This window comes from Macrotis lagotis, chromosome 8 (genome assembly GCF_037893015.1).
Source record: "Macrotis lagotis isolate mMagLag1 chromosome 8, bilby.v1.9.chrom.fasta, whole genome shotgun sequence".
NCBI lineage: Eukaryota > Metazoa > Chordata > Mammalia > Peramelemorphia > Peramelidae > Macrotis > Macrotis lagotis.
The window spans coordinates 182,252,188-182,265,443 of NC_133665.1; the positions used below are offsets into that span (position 1 = coordinate 182,252,188).

The window sequence follows — 13,256 nt, forward strand, 5'->3', positions numbered from 1 at the left end:
CTTCTGTGGGGGGATGGGGAGGAAAGCAAGATTAGGGGGAAAATTGTAAAACTCAAAATAAATAAAATCTTTCTTTAAAAAAAAAAGAAACACTTGAGGGCAGCTAGGTGGCACAGTGGACAGAGCACCAGCTCTGGAGTCAGGAGGACCTGAGTTCAAATCCGGCCTCAGACACTTAATAATTACCTAGCTGTGTGGCCTTGGGCAAGCCACTTAACCCCAGTGCCTTGCAAAAACTTAAAAAAAAAACAAAACCCACTTTATTCCTAAGTAGCAAAGAGTCCCAAAGAGGGAGCAGAACATGAAGGCAGGGAAACTGGAGTCAGGATTTCCCAGCAGTTTCAGCATCTAGAAAACAGATCTTCCTGAGCCTCATGAGACAGCCCAAGACCTCTGGAAGGAATCTGCTTCACCACCTAGCTGCCCCCAATTCTTCTCTTTCAGATACCTTGAATTTCTCTCTTATCATGTGGCTTCTTCTCACCTAAGAAATAGCCAAGTCCCTCCAATCCTAAAAAAAGCCTTTCCTGTACACTCCTACCCATTCAATTATAGGTCCACATCACTTTGGCGCTCAAACTCCAGAAAAGGTTTTCCCCCATACCACCCTATCCCTATCATATACTTGCCCGAAACTCTTTTGATCTCTACTGTACCAACAATACTCTCACAGTGTTTACTCCAAGGTCACCAGTGGCCAAATCACCAGTAAATGACCTTTTCTCAATTCTCATTCTTCCTGATTTAACTCCTCTCATGAACTGCTACTCCTACTGGACAAATGCATAGGGATTTTCTGTAAGTATCTCAGATTCAGCATACTCAACAAAAGTCAGTTTCCCTTCAAAAACTCCTTCACCCTCCCCTATTTCAGCTAGCAATACTACTCTTCTCATCATTTTGTCATCTCCTTCATCCCTCATAACCAAACACAAGTCTTGCCTTTCCTACCTGTACAACATCCCTCACACATCAGTCACAGTCTCACAAGTCTTCATACTCAAACAGCAACTACACTATTCCAAGATTTTTATCACCTCTCAGTCAACAACAGAAGTTTCCAAAAATGTTCACAGCCTGCAGCAGAATGCTAATTAGACTTCACACTCCTCACACTCAGGAAACTAATATTTTTTAGCCCAAGATTCAATCCTGTTAGGATATTTGGGAATCACTACTCTCATTCAGTGAATTAGTCATAATGGGCTATGGAATCTAAAAAGCAGAGGAACCTTTAAGTCAATAAAACTATAAAAGTAGACTTTTATCAAAGTCACTGATACAAATATGAACTAGAAGGGGCTGGAAGCATCCTTTCAAGTTGATATCAAATTTGAACTAACTTTGATCTCAAATAATTGCAATGTTCTAGCCAGTAAATCTAAAATATTAGTGTAAAAGAACTTAATCAGCTACTATGACAAAATGTCAGTAATCCTTATGTTTATCTCTCCCTGTGTATCAAATTAATTGCCCTGTCAAAAGAGGAAATCAATCCAACAAGACCTGCTCCTGATGAGTCTAAACTATTTCTTTGTGATCACTATAATTCCTTTTTAAAGACGTTTGTTTTGTTGTAGTTAATTGTTCTTGAGTCATTTCAGTTGTATCTGAGTCACTGTGACTGACTCCATTGGGGTTTTCTTGACAAAGATACTGGAATGGTTAGGTTAGTCACTTCCTTTTCCAGCTCTTTTTTACAGCTAAGGAAACTGAGGAGAACAGTGCCTTAACTGACATGTCAGGATCATATAACTATTAAGTGTCTGAGGATGGATTTGAACTCAGGATGATGAATCTTCCTGACTCCAGGCCTGGTGCTCTATCCACTGTGGTGCACTTAGCTGCCCCAGACATTGGCTCTATCTCTTATAATGAAATAGTCTAGAATTCAGCCAGAAACTTAAAGTCAAACTCAAGAGCCTAGTTTGAAGACTCCTACCCTCTTTTGCAGTCCTAAGGAACCTCTCTTCATCACTGTGCTCAGCCAAAGATCACTGGCAGTCAATAAAAATGCATTAATGAGTACTAGGTGCCAGACAGAAAGACAAAACACACTCCCCACACTCAAGAAGTTCACAATTCACTGAGGGAAAAGGACACACACATAATTATGTACAGACAAGTTACATATTGGATAAATTGGAGATAATCAACAGAGAGAGAGAAAAGGCACTGCAATCAGGGGATGGGGAAAAGCTTCCTGGAGCAGGTAGGGCTTTAACTAAGACTTGAAGGAAGTCAGGGAAGGTAAGAGGCAGAGAGATTCAGGAATGGAGGGAAACTAGTAAAAATGGTCAGAGCTGGGAGACAGCTTGACTTCGGGCAACTGTGTCAGTCTATTCAGACAGCTCTTTTTTTTTCCCCTTCTCCATTTTAGAAAAGTTTCTCACCATACAGTAAGAATTTCATTTCAGGCTCTCCTCCAAGATAAGTTGACTTGACCTATCCATTGAATTTTGGGTCTTGGGATCCTAAGTATGCTTTCTCTGAGTCCTCTTTATGCTTTTGTCCACAATCTGGTGTTTAATAAACACTTGCTGACTAAGATTACGGAATGAGACTTTGTTTTTGGCCTAGCTAATGAAAAAATTTATTTTGCTTGAGACTACAAGTATCTAAGAGGAATTTTGTTTTCCAATTTTTCTCTGTATAGCTGGGGGTAGAGGGGGCTGAAAGGGGAAATAAGAGATGGTTTTGTTGATTAATAAAATTTAACATTGAAAAAGAGACTATTAATAATAATTTAAGTGAGCAACAATTAGAGGTGGGCACCTGAGTGAGTGAAGAGATATAGTCAAAGAGTCAAACTGAATGGATCTGGAAACAGCAAGAACAGGAGTAGCAAATGAATGTGAAGAATCAAGGATGGTTAGGAAGTTGCAAACCTCAGTGGTTTAAAGACCAGTGGCCCCCAAACAGAAATTCGGAAGAGGGGAAAGCTTGGGGGGGGGGGGGGAGTTGATTATAGACAAAAGGAGCTTGAGATTGTTTTGAAACATCCAAGTGGACATTTCAGGCGAGCAGAGAGATTAGGGGTAGTTATATAAATTTAGGAGACATCAATAACAGAATTGAGATAATCAAGATTGAGGATGTAGAGAGAAAAGGCACCCTAGGGTACCAGAGATGCATGAGAAGACCAAAGAGCAGTCAGACAGGAAAGGAACCAGGGGAGATGGATCAGAAAGCATGAACTTCTAGGAGCAAAAGGCAGGAGGGGGTCTTTGTCAAGGGGTCCTGGTGAGGTGCATGCAGAACAGGCAAACCCCAAATGACACCCAAATGGGAGCTAAAACATCTCAGAAAAAGTCTCATTTGCACAGCATCTTTTGGGAAATCAAATACTGGAAGGGCAGAGAGAAATTAGACTTAATCTGTTTAGTTCCAGAGACAGAATAAAGAGAAATAACAGGAAGCTGCAAAGAAAGAAATCCAGTCTGCTGTCCACAAGTCTATGATGAGGAAAGTTCTCCAAAAGCTTCCCAAAGGAGTAACCCCTCCCCTGGGGAGATCAGGTAGAAGCTCAATGATCCATGATCTGAGATGCCAAAGTGGCAATTCCTTTCAACTATGGAGAAGATGAATAACAAAGGCCTTTCAACCTATGAAAATTTGTAATACTGTAAATACCATAGTTTACAAAAATTAATTTTCTGAAAACTAATTTTCCTTTTAACACAAAAGTTTCAATCTTATTGTCACAACTCTACACTGACCCCTTCCTTAATGACTCTGGGGTAATGCAAATGTTAGCTATGCACTGCTGGTTATTGGGCTGGGTGTGGGAAATATAGTTTCTGTACTTGGTGACACCAGAGAACTGGGCTTTTCCAATTCCCAGGTTTGCCTCTGCAGGCCTCCCAGCCCTGCCCTGCTCACTGGCTGCCCACTCCAGCCTCTGCTGTTTGTCCCACTGCCCTCCTCCCCACACTGATTGGAAGGTCTATGGCTAGATCCAAGTTTCCCCCTAAAGAGCTGACTAAAAGGATTTATGAGAGATAGTCTTCTTCCTACAGTATTTTTTGCCTTGTTTCTCACTTTATAACCAAACAGCTAAGACTGTCCTACTGTGGCATTGGGAGGCTGTTGAATTAGCTAGTATCAAGAGACACCAAGTGAACATAAACACAATGGAACTAATTCTACATAAAACTTCAAAACAAGAGGAGGTCAGAAGTAAAGTATACAAACTGAATGGTGCAGGAAGAGGGGTACAAAGGGGAATACTTTAAATCAGGGAACCCAGGTTCAAAATCAGGTTCTATGACTGATGTCTGTGTGACTTTGAGCAAGTCATGTCCCCTCTTCTCAGGTTCCTCTTCTAGGCTCAAACCTCAGAGCCTGCTGTTTTCTGGAGTACTTGAGGCATCATACTCCTCTTCGGGCTAGGATACTCAAGAATACAGAAAATCACAGAAGAAAGAGTCCTGGGCTAGGAGGAAGTCTATACTCTGTATGGAGATACTGTTCAGAGTAATAGTACTATTGTAAGGACATTCAACTATGAAAGACTTTATGCCTTTCAAACAATACAATAATCCAGGAAAACCCAAAGGACTTGTGATAAAGGAATCCCCCTCCACAGAGAGAAATGAAGAGGAACTCCTTGGAATGCCTGTGGAAATGACTGGCTTTCCACTTAGTTTTCATGATTTCTTTTCTCACAACATAGCTAACATTGGGGCGGCTAGGTGGCGTAGTGGATAAAGCACCGGCCTTGGAATCAGGAGTAACTGGGTTCAAATCCGGTCTCAGACACTTAATAATTACCTAGTTGTGTGGCCTTGGGCAAGCCACTTAACCCCATTTGCTTTGCAAAAACCTAAAAAAACAAACAAAAAAAATAGCTAACGTGATAATGTTTTGTAATATTTCATAAGTCATGGGTTATCATTTTTCTTGACGCATCAATTTTCAGATGCTATTTACTAAAAATCAAAATTTTAAAAACAAAAGTCTTCACTAAATATCTCCCTCTCCATCCCTTCCAAAATCTGGAAAACTTGTTCTATGGAGTAATTATACCTAGTTTACATGCAATTTTAATATATTTCTCATGTGATGTTTTAGAAATATACACATTTTAGAAATTCATTTTTAAAAAATGTTAAGGGGGCAGCTAGATATCACAGTGGAAAGAGCATCAGCCCTGGCGTCAGGAGGAGCTGAGTTCAAATCTGGCCTCAGACACTTAATAATTACCTAGCTGTGTGGCCTTGGGAAAGCCACTTAACCCCATGTGCCTTGCAAAAAAAACCTAAAAAAAAAAGTTAAGCCTCCTTTTCTATAGTCATTTCTTAGGAGATCTTAGACAAATCACTTTCTCACCTCCGTCCAGTTTTCTTGTCTGTTCAATTAGGATAAATCTCTAGAAGCCAAAATGATCTCATGTGAAGGCCCTGTTCTAGGACACCTCTTGAAATGAAGCTGAATCCTGAAAGCCATTGAGACCCAGAAGCCCAGAGAACACGGCAAAGTCTCAAGGGGTCTGGCAGTTGTCTCCTCCCAAGGGATCACTTGGGTTCAAGTGGCAGATGCTCTGAATAGTGCTGTCCCAGCAGGCTTCTTACCTTCATTTTCTCCAGCTCTTGAAGCCTTTCGTCAAGCTGTTCCTGCAGAGCTTCCTTCTCGTTGGTTAAAAGAGTGGCTCGTTCCTTATGTGACTTAATTGTTTCTTTACAACGCTGAAGAAGATTCTCTTGTCGTTTCACTCTGTGCTGAAGAGTTTCTAAAGTTTTGGCAGCATCTCCATCTCCCTCTCCTGACACTGCAATGGAATAACCATGGAATAACCAAGTCAGGAGACTAGGAGCCTTCCAAAAGCATTCAGGACTAGCTAACATTTCAAACAACCAGCTTTTCTAAAGTCTCTTCAGGACAAATATCAAGAAATACTCCATAGGAGAACGAAAGAAACCTGCAGAAGCCGGAGTTCGAAAGTCAGTAATGTCACAGCATCATGGCAATACTTAGGTTGAAAACTACCAAACACACATGAAATTGAGGAAACCCCAAAACTTTCTGGCTGCTATCAAATTGAGCTTTTTACAGTCCCTAAGCAGTATAAAAGGGGCAGTACACAAGATTGCTACTGAGAAAATCAAAATATAGGTCTCAGAATCTAGTCTCCCAAAGCAAATAAGCTTTTAAAGCTGATTTTTAAAAGTCTAAGTCAGAAAAATGCCTGAAAATCAGGTTTAATCAAAGATACCAATGGGCCACACTCCTTCAGAAAAGTCATTTCCTCAAAATGTCATTTCTGACCTGGCCCCCCAAAAAGGTCTTCAGGACACCCTGAAGACTTCAAGGCTGGGTCACGAGCTACCGCTGCAACTGGGCCTAGAACTCTTCTGCTCTCAATCTCTCTCTTACTGGCCACTAGGCATAAATGAGTTAAAAAAGATTTGTTAAAGAACAGACCTCCATGGTCCAAATCATTCTGTGCATTCTCTTCATTAGAATCCTTGGGCAGGCTTTCAGGTTGAGGGAACTCCACAGTCAGCTGGCTGCTCTGCAAACGATGCTTCAGCAGCGAAACCTAAATAAAATGTTCTCATTAGAAAAACCAAGAGAAGGGATGCAGCTTATTCAGAAGCTTTGGATGAAATGAACACCTAAAAGCTCCTAAGGCAAGAGGCAAAGCTCCAGAATGGATTTTCACAACAGCCAAAGAGTGTTCACTAGAATGTGAGAGAACACCACAAGGGACCATATCATTGGGGAAAACACTCAAGAAAACATTTCTTCATTTATTCTTCACTCAACACCATGAAGGTATTTACCTGAGTCTGCAGAACACTGATGTACTGGTCCTTCTCCTCTAGTGATGCATCAAATTCTTCTTGGAGGTGTTTCTTTGCTTGCTGATCCATTTGAAGCTCCTAGGGGAGAGAGAGCTTTAGAGATGGTGTCTTTGGGATAGAGTAAAAACAGTTCAAAATAGGAGCTTAAAGATTTTCACAAATCATAAAACATAACATACACAAAGGTCAGGCAAAATGCTGCCTGCGATTTTCTGCAATTCCACTTCTGAATATTCCATTTGTACAAGGAACTTTGGTTTCCCGAAGTCTATGACCATAGAAAGCACCCTTTGGTCAGCCACCAACAAGCTGCAGAAACCTTCAAAGGAGGGACCCAGTGACCTGCTTCTGGAACAGTCTGTTACCAAAGGAGCAGCAAACTGATGACCACAAAGCCAAAGGCCACTGAAATTTTTTGTGTGGAGCAAGACATGAAGATGGTTTACTAAAGTGTAAGGTGTAAAGAAACTGCAATCTCCATCCATGGAGGCAGTACCCACTGTAGATGAAGTGAGCTATCTTAAAATAAGTTTTGAAGAAGGCATGCTTAAAATTTTCAATAGTAAGCAACATAATGAATTTTTTTCAGAGAAGGCATCACACTAATTGTCTCTCACACTTGGTCATACCGTGCACATCCCCAGTGACTCTGAATCCCTACCCTATAGGTCATCCTACAAACCCCAATACCCAATTCCTTATTCCTAGTCTACTCAATGCTCTTAGCCCCAAATCCTAACCAAAATAACCCACTCCTTCCACTGTGCCTTCTGGAATACCTGCAACTAACTTGCCTTCAAGAAAAATCTTTTTCTCTCCATTGCTAATTTCAGCTTCCCTCCCTGCCACCATCATTAATAATCTTCCCCCTTTGGAATATAAGATCTTCATCTTTGACCCAATGAAAACCCTGAGAGCCACTGTCAACACTCTGCCAGGACATTCTTCATTCCATCCTCAAGTTTGTTACATGGCTCTCAATCTTTCCTCTCCAACTCTTGGCATATTGAAATATGTCAACATATATAATAACACTCCCTCAAACATCATAACTGCTCAGTTCCTTAACCTATTCACTTTCATTTTTTTAGGTTGTTTTTTTTTGCAAGGCAATGGGGGTTAAGTGACTTGACCAAGGTCACATAGGTAGGCAATTATTAAGATTCTGAGGCCATATTTGAATCGAGGTCCCTCCTGACTCCTGGCTGGTGTTCTATCCACTGCACCACCTAACTACCCCAACCTATTCACTTTCCATCCTCCACCTCACTTCAGTCACAAAGATGATCATAGTCCTGATCTTGCCCTTACCATCAACTTCATGTTGAAAAACGCAAATATTTCCTTATCTGACCACAATCTATCCAAAACCTACTTTTTGTCCACAGCATGATCTCCAAACCTTCAATCCTTCAGTTATCTCCCAGGCCATTATTCCTGAATTAATTACTCGTTTGCCATTTTGCCCCTTTGATGAACCAATTCAACCCAAGACTGTTCTCTTCCCTGGAGCATTTTGTCCCCTTATCATTCCACCAACTGATCACCTGTCAAGTGTGAACTTTAGACCATTCCCATTATCCAATCCCTACACAAGTGCTACAGAACAAAGATGGAGAAAAGCATGCAATTGTTCTAAATGGGTCCACTACAAATTTATGTTACTCAACCTCAACTATGCCCTCACTGCTTTAAGGCAATCCTTCTATTCCTCTCTTATCAATTCAGGGGTAGCAAGGTGGCCCAGTGGATAGAGCACTGGCCTTGAAGATAGGAGGATGGGAGTTCTAAACTGGCCTCAGACACTTGACTCTTACTAGCTGTGAGACCTTGGGCAAGTCACTTCACCTTGATTGCCTCACATTCAGGGTCATCTCCAGGTGATCCGATTCATATCTGGCCACTGACTCAGACGGATCCAGAGGAGAAAGTGAGGCTGGGGATTTGGCACAGCCCCTTTCAATCCAATTCATGTGCTTGTCATGGCATCACCTCCCTGATGTGACAGTCTTCTTCAAGAATGAAGGACAAATATTATTATATCAATTCACTAACCCTATCTCCAGAGGCTCTTCCCACTCCTTTACATCCTTCCACAAACCCTTCCACACACTCTCACCTAAGAACTTTGGCTCTTATTTTACAGAAAAAAAAAATTGAGGCCATTCACTGTGAGCTACCTTTCTCCCTTCTTCCTCATTGATTTCATTACCTTCTCCTACCTCCTCCTTCATCCCTGTCTCATATGATGAGGTGAACTTACTCCTTACCAAGGATAAGTTCTCTATTTACTCAAGAGATCCCGTTCATCCCATCTCCTCTAATATATTATCCCTCCTGTCATCCCTTTCTATCACCTATTTTCAAGGTCTTCCTGGATACTGGCTTCTTTCCTACTTCCTAAAAACATAATCACGGGGAAGTTAAGTGGCACAGTGATTAGAGCACCAGCCTTGGAATCAGGAGGACCTAAGTTCAAGTCTGGCCTCAGACATTTAATAAATACCTATCTGTGTGACCTTGGACAAGTCACTTGAGCCCATTGCCTTGTAAAAAAACAAGAAAAAAAGATTTTTTTTAAAAAATCATGTTTTCTGTCTTCAAAAAACTCTCACTTCATCCTTTCATCCCTGTTAACTGTAACACTATCTCTTCTGCCCTTTGAGGATAATCTCTTTGAGAAAGAAGGCTGTCTACAACAGGAGTCTTCACTTTTTCCCTCTTACTCTCAATTTCCTACAATCTAGCTTCCTACATTATCATTCCACCAACATTGTTCTCTCCAAAGTAACTAATAATACTCTTATTGCCAAATCCACAGGCTTTTCACAATCCTCAATCTTCTTGTCCTCTCTAAAACTTTAAAACACTGACAATTTCTCTATCTTCCTAGGTTTTCTCTAGGTTTTCAAGACACTACTCGACTCCTGGTTCTCCTTCTATCTCCCTTGATTACTTCTGTTTAATGTATACTCCTCCAGATCACATCCACTAAATATGGATATTTCATGGAACTCTGGACTTTTTTTCTTCTTCTCCTTCCACAGTACTTAACTAGTGCTCTCATCATCCCCACTCCACAGATTTCAATGATCATTTCTAAGCTGGAGTCTCAAGCCTTTTTTATGCAGCCCTAACTGGTCTCCAGTTTTTTATCTAGAACTGCTTGCTGGACATGTTAAACTAGATGTCCAATAAACATTCAGCTCAATACATCCTAAATCAAATATCTTTTCCCACAAATTCTGCCCCCATTCTTAAGTTATCTGTTGGAGGGCAACACCATCCTCCAAGTCCCCCAGATTCACAAACTAAGTATCATCCTCAATTCCTCACTTGTCTCTCACCTCTCATATCTAAAACAATTTCACCTCTGCAGTATCTCCACTATGCCCCCTTCTGTCCTCTGATAATGCCACCACCCTGTGCAGGTTCTCATCACTTCATCCCTAGACAGCTACAATCGTCTGCAGGTTGATCTACCTGTCTCAGGTTTCTCCCCACTCTGATCCATTCTCCATTCAGCTGCCAAAACTATTTTCCTAAATAAACTCCAGTCCCATCATACCTCAGAAGGACTAGAACCAAGTCTTCATCAACTTCCCTGCACTTCCCTTTGTTCTGCTTTGTCAGTATCACTGCCCAAATAAAAGGTCTTAATGGAATGGACATAAGCCCCCTCTGTCCTCAGAACTTCCTCTTTAAATGTGAATAAAAAAAGCAGATAACAATTACCATTTTAAGGCAGATAATAAAAATGATCGCCAGATGTCACTGAGAACTGTGAGTCAAGGGTCACAGTGGCATCTCTGAAAATGTCTGAGAAGGTTCAGTTTCTCTAGGTGACTTTGAAATTATACACCAGTAATTTGGTGGTTAAAAATTGTAGTTCAAGGGGCGGCTAGGTGGCGCAGTGGGTAGAGCACCAGCCCTGGAATCAGGAGTACCTGGGTTCAAATCCGACCTCAGACAATAATTACCTAGCTATGTGGCCTTGGGCAGGCCACTTAACCCCATGTGCCTTGTAAAAAAAAAAAAAACCTAAAAAAAATGTGAAAATAGTATATTAACAAAAAAAAAAATTATGTCCTTTGGTAAATAATAAAAATTGTAGTTCAGAGCCTGTACATGTCAGTGGTCAGCATCTAGTAGCACTAGAAGAAGGTAAAGAATCAGATGATAAAAAGGAGATGATATGAAACTCAAACACGTCTGGCAAAGGATCTGTTCTTAAGAGCTTTCAGGAAGGTTCAAGAAAACAGTAAAACTATCTGAGGATGAAAATTATGATGAGGACAATGACACCTGAAGATGAGCAAGTGAAAAGGTGATGCTAGAGCAAAAGAAAAAAAAGAAGGGGAGGAGGGAATAAATAAAAAACCAGAATGGAAGATTCAAAGCCATACAAAAGGTCAAGAGTCCTTCAGAAAGGAAAACGCAGGTCAGGAATCTCTATTGACATAGGTCTATAGAAAACAGTAAGTAAAAATGTAGATATATATTCTTTGAAATGGAAAAAGAGGTCATCAATTTCATAAAGAATTGATTCTGGATGTCTGAAGAGGAAGTTAAAAAACCCTCTACCTAAAGGAGAAATAGCTTGAAGAAAAAGTTTGTCAAAACTCTCCTTCTTTAAAAAAATTCTCCTTTTTATTTCTGTAACAGTTGCTATCTGGTTGACTTTTTGAGAGTGCAAAATTGAGAATTCTCAGCCACATCTGATCAAATGTCATCCATACCCAAATGTGTTGTCCAAAGAGCTTTCAAAAATCTGACTCCTTCCTTCAAGCATGCTTGGAATGGCACAAGAAAATAAGAGTAGAAGTGGTGGTCAAACAAATGGAAATAGTGGAAAGACAAGACAGGAGCAGAAAATAAATTTAATAACAAATAAAATTAAAAAGAAAAACTGTGAGCAGTTATGGGGGGGGCACGCCTTTGTAAAAATGCCTGTAGTGCTGGGGTCTGGCTAATCTGGTTCTATGCCAGGGCTAACACAACCTTCTTGAGGAGACTAGCATGTGTCACTTCTATTTGGTTTCAAAAGAATTTGGTTCTTGTGGAAAAGGGGAATTCAGAAAGTATAAAGTTACATTACTATCATTATACTATGGAGTGCATGTTTCTTTAATATTCAGAATTTCAAACTCACTTAACAGTAGACATCATTCATAAATTCAACTCAAAGCAATGGAAATATTTTTCCTTATAGGCAAAATTGCAAGTCAAGTTTATTCAATTAGGAAGTGAGTGTTAAAATGGACAATTTCTATGATACCATCATTTAGGAAACTTCTTTAAAAATATACATAATTGTGTTTATTTTTCCATTATTCCTTACTTTAACTAAAAACTCATTGAACATAAAGATATAAGTCCTTCTTTTAATGATCTACATTACCAAACTTTTGATTGTTTGGACCTTGCTAAAAATGAATTTATTCCAAAAATTAAACATATCCTGAATTCCTAAAGTGACATGATACCAAAAGAAAAAAAATAGCAACAATCAAGAAACACATTTCAAGAGTAAAAATGTTGTAATGAATAAACAATATATGTTATAAAGTGTGATACTAATGCCCTTTGATCTTGAGATGGAATAAATACCACAAATGCTCTTAATCCTACCCACCAATCTTATAAATTCATGTCTTCTGTCAAAAAGAGTATTAGGCAAAATGTGTGAATAGTTCACTTAAAATCTACTCCTTGAACAGTTTTAAAAGACTTATGATGGAAAACACTAACCAAATCCAGTGAAGGAACTGTGGAGTTTAAATGAAGACCAAAGCTTATTATCTTCCATTTTTAAAAGTTGAATTATGTATTATGCCAATTTTTTCTACTTCTTTCATTTGAATTTGATTCTTCTCTCACAACTGGATCAATATGGATCTATTGTTTAGCATACCTATAAATGTAAAGCCTATAGCAGATTGCTTTCTGTCAGGGGGAAAGTGGAGGGAAGGGAAGGAGAGAGAAAAATGCAAAACTCAAAACCTTGCAAAAAAAAAAAAAAGACTGATAAAATATACTACGATTGCATGCACTTGGACAAATAAATTTTTTTTTTAGGTTTTTGCAAGGTAAATGGGGTTAAGTGGCTTGCCCAAGGCCACATAGCTAAGTAATTATTAAGTGTCTGAGACCGGATTTGAACCCAGGTACTCCTGACTCCAGGGCCGGTGCTTTATCCACTGCACCACCTAGCCACCCCTCCACTATGTCACCTAGCTGCCCAAAAATAAAATATTTTTTTAAAAATCCTCTACTTAAAAATAGCCCAACGTACCCAAAGCAAATGGGTTCACTGATGTCATCTTTACAAAGCCTAGCACATGATTATTATTCCTTAAAGGGGAGGTCATTTTGTGTGTGTGTGTGTGTGTATGTGACCTAATATCAAGCTAGTCAAACCTGAATTGATCTCTCTTCCTTTATGTCTAA

At 39.8% G+C, this 13,256-nt stretch overlaps 1 protein-coding gene across 6 annotated transcripts in view; it reads right to left on the minus strand.

Moving 5' to 3' along the window:
• GOLGA4 (golgin A4) overlaps positions 1-13,256 on the minus strand; it is a 105,750-nt gene that overhangs the window by 61,281 nt on the left and 31,213 nt on the right. For all 6 annotated transcript variants that reach the window (XM_074199060.1, XM_074199059.1, XM_074199058.1 and 3 more), the window contains 3 exons: positions 6,786-6,884; positions 6,424-6,541; positions 5,574-5,770 (listed from right to left, as the gene is read on the minus strand). In XM_074199060.1, the coding sequence (XP_074055161.1) occupies positions 5,574-5,770; positions 6,424-6,541; positions 6,786-6,884 (414 nt within the window). The remainder of the gene's footprint in view (positions 1-5,573; positions 5,771-6,423; positions 6,542-6,785; positions 6,885-13,256) is intronic.